This window comes from Arvicanthis niloticus, chromosome 9 (genome assembly GCF_011762505.2).
Source record: "Arvicanthis niloticus isolate mArvNil1 chromosome 9, mArvNil1.pat.X, whole genome shotgun sequence".
NCBI classification, from domain to species: domain Eukaryota; kingdom Metazoa; phylum Chordata; class Mammalia; order Rodentia; family Muridae; genus Arvicanthis; species Arvicanthis niloticus.
Window position 1 is genome coordinate 11,436,249 of NC_047666.1, and position 23,418 is coordinate 11,459,666.

The following is a 23,418-nucleotide window of genomic DNA, read 5'->3' on the forward strand; positions in this document are numbered from 1 at the left end:
GTTGCTCATAATTCTGTTGTTTTTCTTGGTAAAGAACTCTCAGTTTTCGTTTTTACTACCTCTGTCACCCAAGGGTTGGCATCTCAACAGAGGGGGCTTTCCGAGAAGCCATCTGGCAACTGCTTAAGGTCAGAAGTGAAGCCAGCCAGTTCCTCCCAGGCAGGTGGCCCAGATTACAGTTGACCTGTTCTGGTGTGGCTAAAAATTGTCCCATGTGGTTACAGACCATTAGACCAGGGTCTTGTGAGTGCTCAAATGCTTCTGGACACCCATCCAAACATAGACCTTGGCTTACGGCCCCATCCATACCACACCAAAGGAAGCCATAGAGAGGCTGATATCAGAGTATTCTTGGAAGAGGCAGGAGAGAATGAAAGCCTATCTCTGCTCCTACCTTACAATGTTTGTGTGTTCAGACTCTCAAACATCAGGGATGTCAGATAAACTGGTCTGGTGTCTCTGTCTGCAGCATGGACCTAGTGAAGCTGAGGAATGTAGTTTCAGGGGGAAAAGGCAATAGAAGGAAGCCTGAAAGTAGCTTCAAAGGAGCAGACCCAATTTACTTGCTAAAGAAGTAGCCAGGAACTAGAGAATAACTGGAAACCAACAAGATCGTGTACATCTGCATCCTGGCTTCATTGTTGCTAATCTGTAGGGATAAGTGTGCTTTTCTGTGTGTCTGTCTATAACATAACTGTTCACGCATAATGCACTGAAAGGGAGACCTTCTTTGTTACTTCATACCATCCTCTGTGCTTCCTTCCTCAGGGGCTGATGCCGCACCAACTGTATCCATTTTCCCACCATCCAACGAGCAGTTAGCAACTGGAGGTGCCTCAGTCGTGTGCCTCCTGAACAACTTCTACCCCAGTGACATCAATGTCAAGTGGAAGATTGATGGCAGTGAACGACAAAATGGTGTCCTGAACAGTCTGACGGAGCAGGACAGCAAAGACAGCACCTACAGCCTGAGCAGCACCCTCACGTTGACCAAGGATGAGTACGAACGACATAACCTCTATACCTGTGAGGCCACTCATAAGACAGGTCCCGTCAACAAGAGCTTCAACAGGAATGAGTGTTAGAACCAAGGGTCCTGAGGCACCACCTGCTCCCCAGCTCCATCCAGTCTTCCCTCCTAAGGTCTTGGAGACTTCCCCACAAGAGACCTGCCACTGTTGCAGGGCTCCAAACCTCCCCACCTCATCCTCCTCCCTTTCCTTGGCTTTTATCATGCTATTATTTGGGGAAGATATTGAATAAAGTGAATCTTTGCACTTGAGATCTCTGTCTTTCTTACTACATGGTGGTTAATAGTTGTTTTTCCAATTTACCTAGTTTCTCTTCTAAAGAAGTTAAATGTTTAGTTGCCCTGAAATCTACCACACTTGAACAATAAATAAAACCCTCCACATGCCCTGCTTGGCTGTCCATGACATGGCAGTCCTCTCTAAGGTTCACAAGTACTATTCATGGCTTTTTTCTCTGGGCCATGGCAGGTTTGAGGAGGCATGGTTCCTAGTTCTCTTCTCCTAAGTCATCAAAGTTCTGAAGGGGGCCAGTGTTTACAAGCACATATTCTGTAATCTGATTCAACCTACCCAGAAAACTGGAGATTCATTATCACAGGAAGGGGAGACACCTAAATGAGCAAGCAATAGGGAAATGTGGAAGCCCATCATATGAAATGGGCTTCACCGGTTCTTATGCCTTTACTAAGCTTTTAAATATGAGTTGACTCCAATCTGCTATTGGCAACACTGGGCACCATCCACAACCTACTCCAAGAACGTCTTCACTGTGAGATTAAACACATACATCAAAATTTGGGAAAGGTTCTACAAAGCTAAGAACTGATCATCATCTACTTTTGAATAAATCATAGGTCAAGGCCAGAAAGACAATAAGTAGAGGATCCAGGATCAAATCTCCTGCTACCTTGAGCCCTCTATTACTCTGCCTTCCAAAGCTCAAAGTACAAAACACATGATTCAAACACATGATACCCCCTCAGGGTCTCTTCCTCCATCCATCGAATTAGGTATAGCCATGTATAAAATGGGATAGAAGAGACCTTCATCAACAAGTCAAGGGATATAGGTAATTTTGTCCAGGTATGAAGAGCCCACATAGCAAAGGTTATATTAGGGAAGGAAGAGGATACAATACAGTGACTTTTACCCTCCCCCAATTCTGAAGTCCCTGCATTTAGTCCCTCGGAGGCTCATCCACTCAATACACATTTACTAAGGTTCTTCTCAGCCTATGCTCTGAAAGAGATACAGCAATAATAAGTTAGTGTCCCTTCCCCCAGTTAACACGCAGTCCAGTTTTCCTGCTCCTTCCCTTTCTCAGTCCACACTAGGACAGTGGGAAAGGACAGTCACCAAATGGGATAGGGCAACATTTTGCCGTCTTACTTCTTGAGAATGTACATTATTATCCACTTTTTGAGTTGTTTTTTTTTTAATACGTCTTTTCAAATAATATGACCTTGTTTACCCATTTCTGGGAACCAAGTGTATCAATCAACAGTGCCTCTAATCTGGCTATGAATACAAAATGCATCTTCTGAGAGGCAAGATTCTGAAATCAGACCTGTCAGGACCCTAACAAGAGAAAATAAATGTTGTATGCTGAATCAGGCTCCTCAAAAATATAAATGTGAAAGTCTTATCTAAAACAGAGCCCACAATAAAAAGGAAGAAAGAATACATTTAAGCATTTATATAATTCTGAGCAACCTTGTGCTTTGTGAAAAAATATATAATCTAATGTCATATGCCATATTCTTTTTATTTAACATTGGTGAAATTATAACCATTAGAGAGATAGAGGACAGATCACTGATCCTAGGATCTAGAGATCTTAGGGATAAGAAAACAAATGTGACAATCAAAGGGACATCACAAGGAGGAGCTTCGAGGTCACAGAAGTCACAGAGTCACTGTGTTGATTTCAGTGGTGGTTACACACATTTGGATACGTGATAACACAGTGTTGAACTATACTCACACATTACACCAATGTCAAATCCTTAGTTTGGGCATTATACTATAATTACGCAATAAATAACTATTTTGACAAAAAAGGTGAAGTTTACCTCAAAGATGAGGCTATACTTGTTAGGGACATAACTTTAAAACTATTTTGTGTAACTAATGAAAAGCCATTTTGTGTGACTTGACATAATAATATGACTGAGCTGTCACCAGGTAGATCTGATAAGACCTCAGAAGCAAGCCCCTGGCAGGCCAGCACAGATAGGAGCTAAACCCAGGACAGGCCTTGATATGCTAATGAACTACCCCTAAAGTGGTGTTGCCATGCTAGTGAACCAACCCCAAACTGTGAGACCTGATAGCTCTAAGCTACTGAAATGATTCAAAAATTGGAACTTTGGGAATGGTGTCTAAGATCGCTCTGCTGTATGCCTGAAACACGGGTTCTCTATCTTTTGTGTTGATATTAGCCTAGAAGCTTCCAAAACACTGTCACTAAAGAAGAGTCCCCACTGGACCCCTACAGCAGCAATTTTTGCCCAAACAATTGCTTCCCATCTGGTGTGACATCTGTGTTACTTTTATGTTAGTGTAATATTATAAGGAATGTTTGTCTGAATAATCCGAGCATATTTAAAAGACAAATCTTGCGTGTATATCCCAATTGCCAAGAATTGTAGAGCTGATAGGCCCATGATCTCCACAGTACTGGATCCAAATAAGTCCTAATTCCAATGTTTGTCATCTTAATAGAGATTAAAAATTAAGAAACATGCAGAGAGTGCACCATGTCGTCCTGGAGACAGACTGAAGTGACACAGCTGCCAGTCAAGGAGTATTAAGGACTTCCTGAAGCCACCAAAGGAAAGAGGTATGAAGTGGTTTCTCCCTCAAAGTATCCAGAGGAAACCAACCAGACCAACACCTTTTTGCTTAAGACCTCTTGCCTTCAGAACTGTGAGAAGATAATTTTCTATTGTTTTAGGCCCCAATATGTGGCACCTTGTTAGGGTAGAGCCAGGAAACCAGTAAAATGCAGACAGACAAAAGGATAGCTTGGTTTTCAAGGACCTTCCTTCTAAATTGATGAGTCCAGCACAGGTGCTCATCAGCCCAGAGATGGCCGTGTCGACTCACAGGCCCTGATAGACCCTCAAATGTGGAAAAATCAAGTCAATATAAATTAAAGATTAAATGCACAAGAAATTCAGACAGCTTCTCTCGGTAAGTAACGTACATGCCTTCTACTCTAAAATATGAACTGTGGAAACAGCCTTCAACTGTGTCGTGTGCTAGCTGTGTGGTCCTAAGTCAGATAGTTACCTTTGTGGGACTTGATTTCTTACCTGTGCAATGCATATAGCGATGGTAACCACTGGACAGGCAAGAAGTTTTAGAGGTTAAAAAGAATAGCAAATGCATAGAGTTAGACACACTGCGGGCCTCATAGTCAAAGCTCAGTGAGGCTGGCCAGTGAAGGAGCACATGGCACTTTCGGTGTTGTACAGGATGGAGTCCTATGAGTCTTTTGGTAGGAGTAAGGTGAGGAGAGACACGACAGAGAAAGAAAAGAATGGGAGGGGAATGAAAGATGGAGGACAAGAGAAAGATGAGAGAAAAGAGCAGTGATCCCAGCACTCAGGAGGCAGATGTGAGGCAGGTCTCTGTAAATTCCAGGCCATCCTGGACTACTGGGTGGGAAGAGGAAGAAGAAAGAAAGAAGAGGAGAAAGAGATCTGCTAAGGAAAACTAGGAAGGCCCTGCCATGGCATTCCTCATCCTTAGCAAGGAGGGTGTCCTCTCTCCATGTCAGAGAGAGATTCTTAGCACACTGTGAGACTTGTCTGAGTCTTGGGAGCAAAAGGCAGGTCCATACCCATGGTGCAGAAGGGAATGTCAACTACTGAATAATAACTAGGCCTAGACACCTTGTGAGCAGTGTATGGATTATACTGAGACAAAAGCAGTAGGAAAACAGAGCTTAGTGTCGCAGATTGGAACAGTCCAAGAGCTAAGCCACCACTCCCTCCTGTCACCCCTGCCAAGTCACCCACATAAACTCTCACACGCACACACATATGTTCCCTTGGGTGTGTGATTTTCCCCCCTGCATCTGTCATTAGGACAAAGAGCTGCACTGGGGTCTCAGAGTTCCTTCCAGCTCTAATGTCTACGTCTCAGAGGGGGATCCTCTGACTTCAAATGAGCAGTAGCTGTTCGTTTGTAGCTCTTATTTAGCCATTTACTTACTTACTTACTTATTGTCTATAAATGAAAGAACTTTGGAGTGGGAAAGGGTTCATGAGCTCCCAGCAACTAATGAGGAGCTACAGACAGTTGATGGTTTCTGGGGAAAGGAAACTGTTTCTTTAAGATTGTAGCTTCTGGTTGATCAACCATGTTCCTGTGGCTAATGTCACACCCAGGAGTATGCAGAAAGCAGAAACTGAAGTTCATAAATTGTTTTAAAAATAAAAAAAAGGCATGAAGTTTGGGGATAGCAATTAGGGGTAGATTTGGGAGGCGTTAGAGAAGGAGTTAAGGGTGAATACACTTAAATACAGAAAATTCTCAATATCGATCTCATCCTAGTCAATTACTCTGAAGAAAACTATCCTCAATGCTTTTGCTTGCCATTGTGATCAGAGTAAAGCTGTCCCAGAACATAAATTCACTAAGACTAAAATAAAGGTGGATGTCATAAACACTCATATGTTGACATGATGGGGAAGGTAAACCACTCCCATGCCATGTGCCCTTCCTGATACTGCCAGTAGTGGAAAATACTGTGAGAAACAATCCACAGTTCCTGTCATTCTTGCTCTTATAATCCATCAAACAGTCAAGCCATAATTAGGGATATTGAATCAGTCCTATAAAATACAATAAGATAAGACAAGGTGGAAGAATTGATAACATAATTAGCTGAGTTTCAGTTATTTCATTCAGCAAACGTCTACATAACGCCCCAAATATACCAGCTGCTATCTCAGGTGTTAATGAATAGCAATGGAAATACCTAAGGTGAACCTTGCCTGATGTATACACAGCTCAGGACGACAGGGATGAAATGCAGGTCAACGGACCCCCTAGAATCATAAAAAGTATTAATTTCACTTCAAACAAGTGAAGGTTGGTAGCTTTGAATTTAAGAAAAGGGCGTGCTAGGAATAAAACTTTGTAACAGAGAGAATACTGAAAAAAAAGAGAATAAATTTCACCTGACATATATTATCTGGCTTCCTCTTCACTCTCGGAGGATAAATCCTCAAGAACGGATGTGGACAGGAGTCCAAGCAAGACATGGTGCTACTTAGAAACTCAGCCTGATGGGACACATTAACAGGGGAGCTGTGAGATTCAAGGGTGAACTGAGAGTCTTCAACTTATAATTAAAAGGACCCAGCTGTTTTAACTAGAAATAGGATGCCAACAGAAGGCTCAGGTCTGGAAGAAAAGGCCAGCACTCATTGGAATTTATTTTGTTCATACTGTAAAGTAAGGCTCGAGGTTCCCTCTTTGCCATATGGATAGGCACCTACTCTAATACTCTTTGTTTAAAAAGACTTCCCTCCTCCATTGGATTGATTTGGAATATTTTGTGAAAGTCTACTGGTCATGTAAGTCGAACCTAAACCTAAGTTTTTTTTATTTTATTCCATTGATCTGATTGACTGTCTTTATGCCAGAAGACAATGTCTTGATTGCTGGGGCCTTAGGAGACCTTTCTCAAACATATTGATTCTAAAGACAAGTGTTGCATAACCAAGCAGAGACATCAGGAGGACAGCAGGATACTAAATCCAGAATCAGGACAAAGGGAGGAGGCGGAGTAGGAATGCTGGAAAGAGAGACGCCACCCTGATCAACCAGAGAGCATGACTAGAGACATCTAAGCCCTGATCTAGGAGGCACTCCATGACTGGCAAGTTAAAAGAAGACAGAAAGGATTCACCAGGTGATAGGGGACACTAGGAGGATGGCAATATGCTAGAATCCAGTATAATCCAGGTGAAATGTTACAAAGAGGACAAACGCTTCAACTGTGCTGGAGGGCGAGGATAGGCGTGGAAATGAGCTGACAGACTGAGCAGAGTGAGGATCATCACTGAACTAAGTGAGAAAAGTTGCCTAGAAAGCAAGGCAAAAATGTGATCAGAAAGGATTCAAGAGAAAATGAGAGGAAATGTGTTGGACGCAGAACGCATGGGAGCCTATTTCATGGGAAGAAGTAGAAAGTGGAAGGAAAGAAATGAGGCAGTAAGTAGAGAAAGAAAAGAGAGAAAGGGGGTATCTGCGGAGGATATGTGTGAAATTCAGAGAAAAGCAGCATTGCTAGTGTTGATGAGAAGGATCCAGCAAAGATGAAAAATGTGTCACAGTTACAAAAGAACATTCTGGAGCATTGTCCCTGGATAGGTGAGACGGTAAGTAAACACAGGAGAAAGTGTCGCCCTTGAACAGGCATAGACTGCTCACCACGACAGAAAGGGAGAAGGGAGTGTGACAGACAAAGCTGCAGAGAAGTCCTATGTTGGGTGTTCATGACATCAGTAAACATGTATTGCTTAGATGTTGTAGCTTCAGGTGTTTGAGAAGACCCTGTAGACTGAGGTAAGCCACTCAAGGTTGTAGGCAGGATGAAGCTAGGAGAAGAGAGTATGGGTGGGGAAGGAGAGACATCTTGCTAGAGACTGCCCTTGCCACCTGCTATGTGCCTTCCCTTGGCTCCTCCCGATGTCTTCCTCCCTGAAAGAGTCCTTACAGATACTCACACATAGTCCTTGCATTCCTGCTTCTCCATGTCTCCCACACCTTACCCATCCCTGCCCCTTTCCCATCCCACTGCTCCTTTTCCACTGTGTGTCCTGACACAGCACATCCTCACTCTTCTTCCCAGCTTCTGCCTGCTTCTCTCTCCTTGCTTTTACCCTTTCTGTCCTTCCATCTGCCTCCACTCTTGTCTCAAGATCAAGTGCAGTGTGTGACTCTCCTGTGTGCCTGAGTAACTCACAAAAGGTTCCTGCCAAACCTGGATGGCTCTTTTGTCTTCCTGAAGCTATGAGGCTCTCTTCATAGACTCAAAAAGGAAACAACGACAGGGAGGAGGGAATAACGGAGTTGGGAAGGCTGACATTAGCATTGTCCCTGTATGTCACCTTAATTTCTCTTTCCCCACACTGAGATGTTATTAACTCATAGGTGAAAAAGCCAGCACTGCGGTTCTCATATTTGAGCATTACAGAACTAATAGAGCAATAGTCCTCAACCTATGGGTCACAGCCCCTTTAAGGGTCAAACTACTCTTTCACACAGGTTGCATATCAGATATCCTACTCTGTGTGTGTGTGTGTGTGTGTGTGTGTGTGTGTGTGTGTGTGTGTGTGATAACATTAGAAAAATTACAGTTATTTAGTAACACCAAAAATTATTTTATGGTTGGGGTCATAACAACAGGAGGAACTGTATTAAAGGGTTTCAGCATTAGAAAAGTTGAGAGTCACTGTAATAGAGAATAGGCTTAACGCAGGGCTATAAAGCCCAATGGTCCATGTCTTTTCCAACATCCGCCACATGGTAAGCTCTATGTAGACTTTTTAAAGAACATTGGTTTGTAAGTTCAAATGGATAAGGGTCTTCACTGTCTATCACCCATCTATATAATAAATACATAACTTTTGATTCCACCGTGGATTCAGATGCAAAAATAGTCCTCAACCTAAGACATAACAATGAAACATTGGTGACCAAATAGGAAATCCGTGTAGAGACCTTCTATCCTCTGATGGCTCCCCAGGCACCATTTTGCAACTGAGTTCTACTTTGCTACCAGTAATGGATACAGTGTCTCAACTCGTGCAATTGAATCTTTAAGAAGCCGCTGGAGCTACTTGTACTACTCCATTTCTAAAGACTTCTAAAGGGAAGTGGGCTGGAGAGATGACTCAGTGATTAAGAGCACTGATTGCTCTGCCAGAGGTCCTGAGATTCCCAGTAACCACATGGTAGCTCACAACCATCAGTAATGCGATTCAATGCACTCTTCTAGTGTGTATCTGAAGATAGCTGTAGTGTGTACTTATATAAATAAAAAAAATAATTTTTTTAACAAAACAGGGAAGCTAAGATTTAGAGGGAATAAATGCCATGTCTGAGATCATACAGCCAATTAAGTCCAACTTGGCCTGATCAAGAGGTGCAATTCAAAAACAATGTTGTTCCTTCACTAGTTCTTGTGTACGATTGCTGATTCCAGAAGCAAAGTATCAGTAAATATCCCAGTGGGAAAATAATTAGAAATCAAATGGCTCATTTAACCAGATGAGGGAATAAAATGGTAGAGTCTGCATAGTTATACACTCCTGAAATCCCATCACTAGGAAGACTGAGGCAGGAAGTCCTCAAGCTCAAACCAGCTTAGGTTACACAGGGAAACTGTCTAAAAAATAATTACTAAGTACTTAATTAATAGAAAATTGGATGTTAAGATCAGGTCACTAAGAGGCAGAATTGAGATTTGAAGGCAGTATTTTCTACCTGGTATGTTTTTAAATTGCAATAAAAATCTAAGTATAGATATATAATGAAAAAAATCTATTGACCTCTGCAACAACAATGTTAGATTTGTTTGGAAAAATATTATCAGCCAACATCTTCCACCATTTCAGTACAGAGTACCCACCCATATCTCCCCACCCATCCCCCCACCCCAGACTGGTTATTGAGTTTCATGGTGACTGGCCTGAGAAGATTAAAAAAAGTAATGCTACCTAATGAGGGAGTGTCCCGTGGACCAAGATAGCAACTGTCATAGCAACCGTCACACTGCTTTGATCAAGAAGATCTTTTGAGGAACTGAAAACAGAACCTTAGGCACATCTGTTGCTTTCGCTCCCATCCTCCTCCAACAGGCTGGGTGGTGCGCTCCACACCCTTTCAAGTTTCCAAAGCCTCACACACCTGCTCCCCACCCAGCACCTGGCCAAGACTGTATCCAGCACTGGGATGAAGATGATACTCCCCTCCATCTTGTTTGATATTATTCTATCTCAAGCCCCAGGTTAGTCTCCAGTCCCAATGTTTTTTTCACTGTCAAAACTCAGCTTGAAATAATCAGTGTCCTTGAAGAGTTCTGATATGGTCACTGGGCCCATATACGATGTAAGACATGAGGAAAAGATGTTTCATGAGGCCCAAACAGGTTCTAGAAGTACCTGAGAATGGCAAGAAATTGTTGTGCTAAATAGTTTGGCTGTCTCAAGGCTAAGAGACTAGGAAAGACAGGGATGGACTATATCAGCATTTCAGGATAGTTGTCTGTAAGCACCCCACAACCCACAACAGAAGTATTCTCTTCTTGCTATATCCCTTTTCCATCTACACAGATGGCTGTCTTCACATTCATTCCAGTCAGTCATTGGTTCCTTCTCAAGTCAAGGCAAGTCATCTGGCCTTCAACAAGAAAGCCCAGTGTGTTTGGATATGTGAGTAGTCACTTTTATTCATTCTGTGGGTGGTTTTTGAGGCAGAATCTCACTATGAAGCCTAGGTTGGTCTCAAACCCGTAACCCTCCCATTTAACATGGCTATAGACATATACAACCATGCTGGACTTCATTCCAATCATTGGTGTCTCCATACCTGCTTCTGGATTTTGTTCTATAAATAATATAGTCAATGATAAGAAGTCCCAGTGTCAAGGAGCTCCCAGTCTAAGGTGGACACAATCAACCAGAAGTTGCAACATGGAGTAGATGGGTATGAGTGAATTATATAGACAGTTCTACAGAACCAAGCTGCAAAAGGGGCATGCAACATGTGTTAAAGTTCAAAGAAGCTATATACCCTCATCCATCTGCCAAATGCTAGCCATGCCGGGAACTACCTGGCACAAGGACATCCTCACAGATCACTCCGATGCTTCGGCCCTCTGGGAATGGCTCATGTAGGAGTTCATCAATTACGGACTTATTTGCTCTTCATTTGACTTTAGCTCTCTGTCTATATTAAAGCAATGCCTATAAAATCTCTACCTCGGGGTCACTGTGAGCAATGAATACTGCATATAATCTACTTAGTATAGGATATGGTATAGCACATATGCTTATACCTTTTATAGTGTCTTTTTTATTCATCTGTTTGACAATTTGATTTTTGTGGCTGTTGCTGTGTTTATTTGGCTTTTGAGCCAAAGCCTCCTTCTGGATAGCCCTGGCTGACCTGGCACTCACGATGTAGAACAAAGTAGTCTTAAATTTGCAGTGGTCCTTCTACCTCCACCTCCCAAGTGCTTACCACATACCAACATGTATTGTTCGTATTCTTAATTATTAACTGGTTCCTGGGTGCCATCCCGAGCCCAGTAGATATTCTCCCTGCAGTGATCCCACAGGAGTCCTCCAATTTAGACTGAAATATTTGTTTCTTCCAATATGCAATAACCAATTTAAATTACCAATTTAACAGGAAAGGGTGAAAAAAAAAAACAAAAAAAAACAAAAAAAAAAACCTCTCACAATTGGGAAGATAGAAAAATGAGGCACAAGGTGAAGATGCTGTTTGCCAATCCCGTATCTTATCCCCAGGCCCAGGGAGCTAGGTCAGATCCACACACTTTCCCCCATCCACACCACCCAGTACCATAAAGGAACTTAGGAAATGTTGCAAGGTACAACATGTGTTTCTCAAAAGACTAATATTTTATACTGAAGAAAAAAGAAAAGCACTTTCTAATCACGAGCACCGAGTTTCACGAGATACAGCCATCCAGCTGACCCCCCACTAGGACACTGGGTCAAGGGTGTACTCTTTACCATTATAAGAAAAGAGACCCTGAACACTGAAATATCACAAACACTCAGTGGCCTACAAGTCAAGTTAGTCTTGCCTTCAGTTCACAGTCAGGGAATATGGTGAATTTTATATTTTGAGCCTTTCATGATGCAGAGATTTTTTTTAAGGGAATGAATTAACGTTGTAGATAGAGGAAAATAAAAAGAAACAAAAACATAAGAAACAAAAACTAACAACCAAAAATATATGTGACCTTGGGGAATTAAGACATAGTTGACACAGAAATTATAAGAGATTGTACGTTTTTGCCCCTGCAGGTATCCCTGAATTGTTTTGTCTTATAGATATGGTTTGTACCTTAAAATCAGAGAAAGACTGGGGAAGGTACTCCAGGACCAGGAGGTTGTGGCAAACCCTGCCCTTGCTGTGCTGGGGCATGACCCACATAAGGTCAGCATTCCCCTTCCTTCCAGTCAGAGCCTCAGTCTCCACAAAAGGCTCACATGAGCTGCCTGGGAAGGAGGAAGAGGAGGAGGAGGGCTTCTGACCTACCCCTACTCTGTCCACAGTCTTAAGGATCTACATGTGGGTTCCTACTGCACAACTTCTTTGTCATCAACCAAAAACAGTAATTCAGACATGAGGAAATTCTGGAATGATGTTCACCATCCAAACATTAAATGGGACACCCTCTACAGTTGTCCAATCCTCCCTGTCCCTCTGCCTCTCTTTCTTCCCCACCCATGTCTGTGGGGGAGGGGAGGTCTGGTTTAGTTTTTGTTTATTTGGGTTTATTGAAACAGGATTTCACAATCTACCCAAGTTGGCCTCAATTTCACAATCCTCCTGCCTCAGCCTCCTGAGTGCTAGAATTACAGGTGTGTGTCCCACCATTTCCAATCTTTCTTCCTTTCTTTCCTCCTTTCTTTCTTTGTTTCTTTCTTTCTTTCTTTCTTTCTTTTTCTCTTACTTTCTTTCTGAAGCAACTGAGAATGGTTCAAGGATGTGGATAAGAGTATTTATTAAGTATTTTATTTAACAAACTGATGCTTGTGCTTTAGTTTGATAATGCCCAATTTAAAATGTGAATGGCTATGTGGAAAAGATTTTTAAAAACAGGGGAAAGGATAGAGAAGAAAATCGTGAAATTAAAAAAAAAAAAGAAAAGAAAAGAAAAAGGAGACCAGTGGGAGTTTGCAATAACTGGAGAACTTAGCTGTGTGTGTCTAGAAATGAGGTTGTGTGTTGCAATGGTTGTCACCTGGTCAGGCACTCCATATTCCAGGATCCATTGCTAAATGACATGCTTTTGGAGACTCCAATGGTATTGTTAACCAAAGCAACTCACACCAATATGGAAAGATTCCCCTGGATTATGGTAATAAAGACAGAACCCACTGCAGCCAAAAGGCTGGGAGATGCCCTGCTACACAGCCCTGCTGTGCCTTGCTTTTGACTTACATCTACCCACCCTTCCAGGCATCCTTTCAGGATTACAAATGTTAAAGATACAGACAGGATCTTCTAAGGATAACTATCAAAAATAAAGTATCAAAGTCTTAGAAGCAAAGTAGGCATATGTGACAAATGGCAGCACAGAATCCGCACTGCGGCCACCCTAGCGTAAGTACATACAAACATAAACAGATCTTTGTCCAGACGGCTCATCAGTCTCCCACTGGCTCTCTCCACTCTTAACCTCACTGTCTGTTAACATACTGATGTTCAGAAATACAGTGAGAAGAAAGCATTTCTTCTTTCCAGTCCTATACCTTGTTGCAATAGATGTTAAGTGACATTAAACAAATCCCTAACATTTGTTTCACTGACCTGCTTGATATGACCATGGCAAATAACATTATCACCTTGTTGTCAGATACCAGCTACATGTAACAGGGCTAGAGAAATGGCTCAGCATTTAAGGCATGGACTGTTTGCTCTTCCAGAGGAGTTGAATTTGCTTCCCAGATTCATATAAAGTTGAAAACTACTGAGACATAAATGGCTTCACTGTAACACCATCAATTCTGTTAACCTGGAAACACCTATGAGCTGTTCCTCTTCAGACATGTCTGAAAAATGAAAGTTTGGCTCTACTTCCACCTGTCCTAAAGAGATTTCATCATATCTGCAATGGAAATCTCCTACTCTCCACTCCACACTCACCCTCTTCCATTTTCCATGTCACAGGATTTACTAAATACCGCGTTATATGCATATGTGACTTGCGCAAGCTCCAAATATTTCCCATTAAAATATAAACCCACTGGTCTGGTAGCAAAAACTTGAAATCTCAGCTGCTTGGGAAGCAGGAGGATCTCACATTTAAGACTTTCCAGGGCTGTGGTGAAAACTTGAGGCTAGCCTACTCAAGTTAGTGATACCCTGTGTCAATATACATATATGTATGTCTACATATAGACATACATATATATACATATATATATGATATATATCATACATATATGTATGTATCATATATGTGTATTATCATATATATATATATATATATATATACATATACACATACACATGCACATACACATATACATATACACATGGATGTAGTTCCATGGCAGAGTACTTGCCTAACATGTAGAGGCCCCAAATTTAATCCTCAGTACCATAAAAAGTAATGCACATAACTATAATAAATTTTACATAATGAACATTTATAAGTATATTTCACAAACTCTGATGGGATAGAATCTATTGTACAATAAGCAGAAACTAACACTGTTCCCTTGAAAACTGTGCACCAAAGCATTTAATGATTGTAATCATAGAGGACTTAGAGAAAGCCATTCTTGATTTCCATGCCTCAGCTTATAATTTATCTACCACTCATTGGAAACCAGAACCAGGATTTTTAAAACCTTGAACATTTCTTAATTTTATAAGAGTTGCAGAGCTTTTTACAAAGCATAGCACCTTGGTCAGACAAGCATCTGTTGAATAGATGAATAGATGAGCAAATGAGTTGTTGATGGCAAATAAATATGTTTGTCCATGTTTATAGGGTTGTTTTTCTGTAAGCATGGTGTGTTTGTTTGTTTTCTGGATACACTGACTGACAGAGTATGACATTATTACCCTCTGTTCACAGATGAAGAAGCAGGACTGTCTGGAGACTTGCTCAAGAGGAAGTCACCTCTCACACCTGCCCTATGCAGTCAGGCCTTCTGTGCACACAATCAATTGCCTGGATTAATGTCACTGGCTCCTGAAGAGTCCTGCTGCCCAGGCGATCCATTCTGTGTGTAATTTTCTACTTGTCCTTGTGTCATATCTCTGCATTGTTGCCTGAAGCTCCAGAAACACTTCCTGTAAGGACAGCAGACTCCACCTTCTGGCGCCAGACAGCCAGCAATCATTTTTCACGTCTCTTGCGTCTGGATTATCCAGTCCTTTTCCACCAGCACCCCCAGTCACCCATTAGCACAGCCACACTCACCACCTCTGAGTACATATAGTCATTTGCTGTTAGTGTCAAGAGAGCGAGTCTACATTGGGGTCGAGTAATTTGGTCCCATGTAAGAATTCATTAAGTTGGCAGGGAAAGAATGACTTAATCAGTCTGGTTGCTTTAGAATTACTGGAGTTTCACAAGTGGAGCAGGTGTATGTGTGTGAGTGTGAGTGTGTGTGTGTGTGTGTGTGTGTGTGTGTGTGTCTGTCCCCAGACAAATTTCTCAAACAACCTCATTTAATAAGAAGAATAAAGCTTTTAAAAGACTTTTCAACATTTACTGCAATATATACATACATAAAAATGATATGTAAACATTCCAGATTTATTTTTTTAAAAAATGGCCACTTTTCACTTGAGTTAAAACTGCTTTGCAGACATGAGAAAGAGTCTAAAGGTTAGAGGCCAGGTGTGCATGACTTACAGCCATGGTCTGACTTACTCCACCTTGTTAGTAGCTAACACTAAAACAAGATTAGAAGCCAGGTCTCAGGACTTTCCATTCTGTTCTTCCTCTACACTCTTAACCTAACTTCGGCCAGGAGACCCTGAGAAACTGTCCAGTAGCATGAGAGATGAGTGTCCCCTCAGTGACAAAAAGGTCAGGGCATGTCAGCCACCCTGTTTAACTTCTAACTCAGGCAGGAATTTGGTCACTACACTCACTGGCGCTAACACTCATGGAATTACTGGATGGCTGCATTGGGCAAGTTTTCCTGAGTTGGCTTAGGTAAAACTTCCAGCTATTAGTGTGACTTGAATCACAACTGTCACAGTTGTATTGTGTGGTCTCAGGTTCCTCTCCTCACCAAGAACACAGTTCAAGTCCCAGAATAGGAAGCACTGCTAGCTACAGTATAAAGTGCTACATGGAGTCTACACATTGCTGAAGAACCAAAACTTTTAGTTGATAAGGTGTTCTTTTGAGAATAAAGCCTCCATCAGCCAAGAAAGATGGATAGATGGGGAGATGCCCCAACATTTAAAGCACTTGCATGAATGCAAGCATGAGGACTTGAGTTCAGATCCTCACAAAGAACCAGGCACAGTAGGACTCATCTGTAATTGCAGCACTCTTACAGGAACACAGGAGGTAGAAACTAAACAATCCCTGGAAGGAAGTACACAGGCCGACCAGCCTGGAGTAGTGATGGCAAACAAGACCCTCTCTCAAACAAAGTGAAAGTGAGGACCAGTGCCCAAGGCTGTCCTCTGACTTCCACACAAAGCAGCGTGTGTCTGAACTCAAATCCAAATACACAAATTATACACATAAAACATGTACACACATACACACACACACTCACACACATACACACACACACTCACACACACATACTCACACACTCACACACACTCACACACACACTCACACACACACACACTCACACACTCACACACTCACACACACTCACACACACACACTCACACACACTCACACACACACACACACACACACACACACACACACAATTCAAAAAGAAGATGTAAATCCTCTGCCCTGTTGTCTACTTAGTAAGTTGACAATTACCATATGGCTTTTACTTTTTCCCTTTCTTTTTTTAAAGGATTTGTACTTCTATTGGTTCTTAGAAGAACTGGGCACTTTTCCAAAGGGACAGTAGGACAAGTCCCTGAAGCCTGACATCAGAGGTTCCAGAGCCTTCACTTCCTTTAGACTCAATACTAGGTTATGAGAGAATGTGGGAAGGCAGAGCCCCAGCAAGACAAACAGGAGAGAGGGTCCCATCACCCTCTGTATGTGTTACATCCCACACTCCTTAAGAAAACCATCCATTCAAGGCTAAGACACAAACCAGAAAGGAAGTTCTACCCCAGAGATGGATGGAGTCCTCGGGTGGGGGCCACTTGATTATTCAATGGTTTTAAAAGGTATCTTACATCAGTTATTAAAGAAAAAGCCTTTTAAATCCACCTGTAAATCTTTAATCCTAGCATCCATTCCTTTCAGTTCTCGCGTTGTATTCTTTTCTGATATTTATCTGCATACTCCATGCATAGCCCCTGGATCAGCCACAAAACCACAACTTGGTGTTGAGCTCTGTGCACGCAGAGCACTGGCTTCTACCTTGCACTTTGGACGTTGAGCACCGTGTGTTATTCTCATTCCTGGCTGACTTGGTCTTCTCTCTGTCATTACAGCTCATATCTGTGGTCTCAACTTTTTCCTGACTGATCAGCTGTGCTGGCTCTCCACAGTGTCCGTCATTGTGAGAATCCACCTGCTCTCCCTGGGGTATGTTTGACCTAATCTATCAATTGTCCATTTCCTAACCATCTATGCTGTGGTTGCTTCATCTGTATTCATTTGGTCTCATGAAAACACTGCTAACTTGTTTGATCATGGGTTGAAGTGTAGCCCAGTAGTACAGAGCTTGCTGGCATACCCAAGGCCGTCAACTTGATCACCATAGCAATAACAACAAACAAACAAACAAATAACAAAATTGCTAACTTAGTTGAGTTCAAAGGGCTCATCTTAAACATCTTCTAGACTCATAGTTAATCCATGAGCTGGTGCTCACAGCAGAGGAACGAGAGCCAACAGTTCCACCCAGAGTGATCATTGTTCTGGACACTTAGCCAGACACTTTCCGAGCAGCCTATAACTTCTCTCATTTAATTTCCACTTGGTATTGTTAGTAGAGCCTGACCCTCAATGTATTCTTCACAAATTAATAATAATACCCTTTTCTTGGAGTTGTTGTAGAAATTAGTAAATCTTCATAAATGCCAATGCTTTACAGTATGTCTCAAGATATTGAGCTTCTAAGAACCTGTACTGTTTTAGCCAAAAAGTAAGAGCAGTTGTCATGGAAAAGCCCGTCCCAAATTTTAAATTAAATCACCTCTTATTTTCAGTGATTCAAAAATGTATACATGAGCCCTTAATCAAGCTTTAGAGTGTATCTAATCATTTTAGGGTGGCTACGACAGGTTAAGACATCATGTCAAAATGGTGAGACAAGAAATTTTAAATATCAAAAACCATTGTTATCCCAGCTGTTCTTGCCTGAACAGCATGGATGGGAGAATCAAACAAGATGAAGAGAATTCCAAAACAGTCCTAATCAGAAACACAGGCACAGGAAACCAAAGGCAGGAAGGACCTAAACACCACCAAGATCAAGTCCTGTTACAAATGGAGAAACTAGAGAAGCCAACTGAGAAACGAAAGATCTCATAGAAGCCAAGAAAATGCCACAGGGAAGGGACAGATGACCATTTCGTTAATCTGAACATGTGTAATGAAGCCAGGGGGTTTCCACCGTGCCACATCACACAGAACCAAGTTTCTATTTTAAGAGCCCAACCCTGCACCTGTGCAGTGCAGATGGACTTCGCAAAAGAAGAAATGAAAACAGGCTTTTCTCACTGCCCGCTGGCAGGAAGGTGTAGGACACAGGCTAGATGAGCAAAGCCAAGGAGCCGAGTAGCCATGTAGGCCATCCAGATGGGGAGCCATTTGCCCTAAGATTCCCAGTTTTTCTCTCCCCTAGCTTGAGCCCCAACACCAAGGGAGAAAACAAGGCAAAGTCAGAGGGAAGAACTGTTTCTACCTGGCTCGCGTGTAGTCCCTGTTTGCTGATTAAGCAGAACGAATGGGAAATTAAAGAGGGAACATCACTGCCATTGGCCAAAAGTGAAGGGCCTAGGGTTCTATGCTCTCTGCTCCACAGCCAAGGGAAAGGAATCAGGCCTTGGAATGATTTGTCAATAAAAGCAGGAAAGCATCTCATGTCTTCAGTATACTAACAAAACTGCAGTGGGAAAATGACACACTGTAAAGCTAGCAGACCTGATTATGACCCTAGCGCCTTCTCAACCTGGTTGATTGGCCTTGACCAAACTGCTAACATTTCCTAGATTTCGTTTTCCCCGCTTGTAACTTCTTAAGATAATAACAAAGCACACTTCTGGGTGTGATTATCACTACAGTGACAACAGCACCTAGGGAATGATCGAGGGAAGGTAACTGGGTTTTGCTATTTTTTTATATTATTCATTTGTGTGCATGCATACACATGCATGTACACACACACACACACATACACACATTCCTGAGTGTATCATAGCATACATATGAAGATAAAAGGGCTACTTGAGAGGAATTCGTTCTCTCCTTCTACCATGTAAGTTCTGGGGCTTGGATTCAGGTTGTCAGGCTTAGTGGCAAAAGCCTTCACCCACTAAGTAATTTTCCAGGTCTCTGTTCTTAGTGTTATTAATACACATAAACCCTGCTAAATGAATGCCAAAGCTCAGACTAGAGGCTCCACTCTTCTGTGTCTTTACACCGGAACATAAGCAACAGTCCCGTCTGTAGAGTCTTAACAGTGACACAAAGACCAGGTTGTACTACCTTCCTTCTTCTGAGGATCTGCCATTCAGATTGAAAGACTTTTCAAAATTTAGCTTAAATCATGCCATTAGATCATCTTTCTCTATCAAAATCTGATAATTTAAGACTTACTGTGTACAGTTTTTAAATATCTGCAAACACAATTCTTTAGCAAAAAAAAAAAAAGGAAAAGAAAGAAATCAAGAGGCTGGGGAGAGGACTCAGTGAGTAAAGCACTTGCTGGGCAAGTCCTCATGCTTATGAGGACCTGAGTTCAAATCCCCAGCACCCCACATTAAAAAAAAAAAAAAAAATGAAATAAAAAATGTCAATCCCAGGGCCAGAGAGTATCTCAGAGCCTGAAAGCACTTGCTGCTCCTGCCAAGGACCCAGGTTAAGATTCCAGAATCCATATCTAGTGGCTCATAATCACCTGTAACTTTCTACAGGATCTGACTCCCTCTTGGGGCCTCTACAAGAATCCAAACACATGTGGCATAAATATACAAACAGATACACACATATACACATAATTGTTTTTCATCTCAGTTCAGAGCTCGGATTATAGCTCAATAAGAAGAGTGTTTGTCATGTACATTCATCCCAGATCCCATGTAAAAACAGCCAGAAACAGTGACACACACTTGTAATCCCAGGATTGGAGAGGCTAGGTTCCTGAGACTCACTAGTGAGCCAAGCTGGCTGTCTTGGTGAGCTTCAAGCCCATGAAAGGACTTGTCTCAAAAACATAAAGGTGAATGGCACGTCTATGAACAACACCCAAAGTTGTCCTCTGGTACACACACACACACATACACACACACACACATGCACATACACTCACATGCACCTGCACACACACATGTATTCACACATCACAAAAACCTCAGTGCAGAAATAAGAAAATGTCCATAGTTTGCTGAGTAACCTCAGAAAATTCCACATTTGTTGCCTTACTTAAGAAATATATATATATATATATATATATATATATATATATATATACATATATATACATACATATATATATACATATATACATATACATCTTCCTTTCGTTGATGACGTTTTCCTTTGATAATTCATAAATTACAACAAAGTACTATTTTTAAAAAGCTGGTAGATTAAGACTATTTTGTGAACTGTTAAGCCTTCTACATATCCATGCCTCTGTGTGTTTAAGAGTTTATTAACTGCGATGGGCTTCATTATTACAAGGAGCTCCCAGTCATGACTGACACTTGCTGGGTGTGTTTTCACTCATACTCTGAGCATCATAGCAAGCATCAAGTGGTCACAGTGCTGTCATAGAGAAAGGCTGGAGCCCCTGGCTGACTATACTCTGTTCCCCCATCTTGGGCAACTCACTAGGCCCCAGTTTCCCTGTCTGTAATACAGGGGGACTGATTGGATTGGGTGACTGTGAAGATCTCTCCACGTCTAACAAGCTGTTGTCTCTGCATGGCAATGTGAAGAATTGTCATGGGTCTTTCTTTGAGCATGATAATGTGGGAACAACCACCTTGACATGAAAAGGGGCCATGCAGTATCGCCTTGGAAGATGATTTTTTGAGTTTTACCAAATGAAACCTCGCTTAGAGAAATGCATCTCTAAGAAAGAGAACTGACAAAAAGGAACTAAAATGGCAAGTTGCCAGAGTCCATGATGCAGCTTGACCCATGACCACTCAGTGCTCCCGGCCCCCACAAACTGTGAGGAACATCTGAAGCAAATCACACCTAGATTCCCAGACATCTCTAAAACAAGACTAGGCTATGGTCCTGATGATTTAAATAAAGCAATTGTTAGGAAATATTCAGAAGTCTAGAAATGCCCCAGTAGTCTGGTTTGAGTGTCAAAATCAGATAAAATTGCCAAAGAAAATGATCCATTTTTCTCTGTGCTGTGAATGCTGATATGGGCACTTAGATTTTAAAATAGCTAAGTGGTGGAAATTAAACTTAAAAAAAAAAAAAAAAGACTGTATTTGAGAACACCTGTACCTGGTTCTGGTTCCTCCCCAGTGTGACACTAGATCATGTTCTTCATCTAAAAGTACATGCCTACATTTTGCACATCAAGTAATGGTCACAAAAAAAAAAAAAAAAAAACAGCTCTTTGCAATCTATTAAAATGTATACAACCTTCTGAAAAAGGTTCACAGTGATGGTGAAGATTCATTTCATGAGAAGCAACATGGTGGACCTTTCCACCACGGAGTGTGAGTGATAGATTACCATCTGCTTTCCTTACAGACTCCATGTTGAGTCTCTGTTTACTTAGGCCTCTGTAATTAGGGCAACAGAAATGGCTTCCCTGGGCTCCTTCATTCTGTATTTCTGTATAGACACCTGCTATCACAGAAACAGAAAGTCAAGGTATCTACTTCACAGATGGAAAAGAAGCCTTACAAATCACACTTTCGAGTAGGAACTAGGTCCATACATGTGGCCTGGAGCTAAATTGGTCTTTTTTGCAATTCTCGGTAAGAGAACATCTGTAGCATTCAGTACCTGTGGAACTCAGTGTTCACAGTAAACATCAACACACATGCAAATTCCTCCAGGCCCTGCTTCACCTCCGGGCTCTTTTTTTTTAATTTGATATACAGATGTGTAAAAATAAACTGCAAAATAATCTTCACATGGTTGGGAAACAACTTATGAAACATTTAATTGGTGCTATAAATCAGCATAATGTTTTGAAAGGAAATTTAGTTAACACATACCAAAAGCTACTAAAGTTCCACCCCCTTGAACTCAGTAAGTTCAAGAGAACCAAAGACTAAAATTCAGGGCATGTGACTTCATGGTTGAACTCTTGTCTGACATGCTCCAGACGCCCGGCCCGATCCCCAACGTTGCAAAAGTAACAATAATAAAATAAAATGGCAAGCATCAGTAGGATGCTAAGTGGCCAGCAAGAGGAGAAACGGGCGAGAAAATGTGGAAAATGATCTCGATGAACTAATTACTATCATGTGAAAGGAAACTTCCAAGGCCTATATAGAAGATGGACAGCTACAGGCTCGTGAGTGCGTACAGCGCTGAGTCCCATCACAGCCAGCCTTGTATAAAACACGTGTGTTTAGAAACAAGGATTAGAAACAAGCACTCAGACAAAATGCTGAGCATATGTTGTATTAAAAGCACGTGGTAGAGTGTCTTCCTTCAAAATGCTTGTTTACTGCATCAGTGTTCATAGTGATCAAGCTATGGATCAGTTTAGATGCCCATCAATAGATGAATGGACAACAAAATATGGTGTATATATATCCAATAATTTCTTTCATTACAGTATATAATGTGAGAAGGCTGTGTGGTGTGTACGTGTGTGTGTGTGTGTGTGTGTGTGTGTGTGTGTGTGTCCTCTGTGGAGGTCAGAACACAACTTGATTCTCTCCTTCTATTACATAGGTCCCAGGATCCTGAAGGTCATCAGGCTTGGTGACCAGCACCTTAACCCAGTAAGTCATCTCACCAGCCCCTCCAGTGGAATTTTACAGGGCCATAAAGAGCTAAATTGTGTTATTTCTAGGAAAATGGGTGAAACTGGAAATCATTATGTTAAGCAAAATAAGCCATATTAGGGTAAATATCACATTTTCTCTCATATCTCATTTTCTCTAGATTTTTTTTAAGCATGAATGTAGAGAGAGAACCACTTGGGAAAAGAAAGGGGACAGTGGGAGGGTAAAGAAGGAGACAAGGACAAGAAACCAGTGACTATGATCCAACCCTGTTACACACATGTATAAAAATATTATAATGAAAATTAGTATTTTATATAAT

At 41.6% G+C, this 23,418-nt stretch overlaps 1 gene segment (V, D, J or C); it reads left to right on the forward strand.

Moving 5' to 3' along the window:
- Positions 1-1,282, forward strand: part of LOC117715468 (immunoglobulin kappa constant-like) — a 473,681-nt gene extending 472,399 nt beyond the window's left edge. The window contains 1 exon segment of the V gene segment in view: positions 769-1,282. Within this exon segment, the coding sequence occupies positions 769-1,085 (317 nt within the window).
- Positions 1,283-23,418: the final 22,136 nt, after the last annotated feature.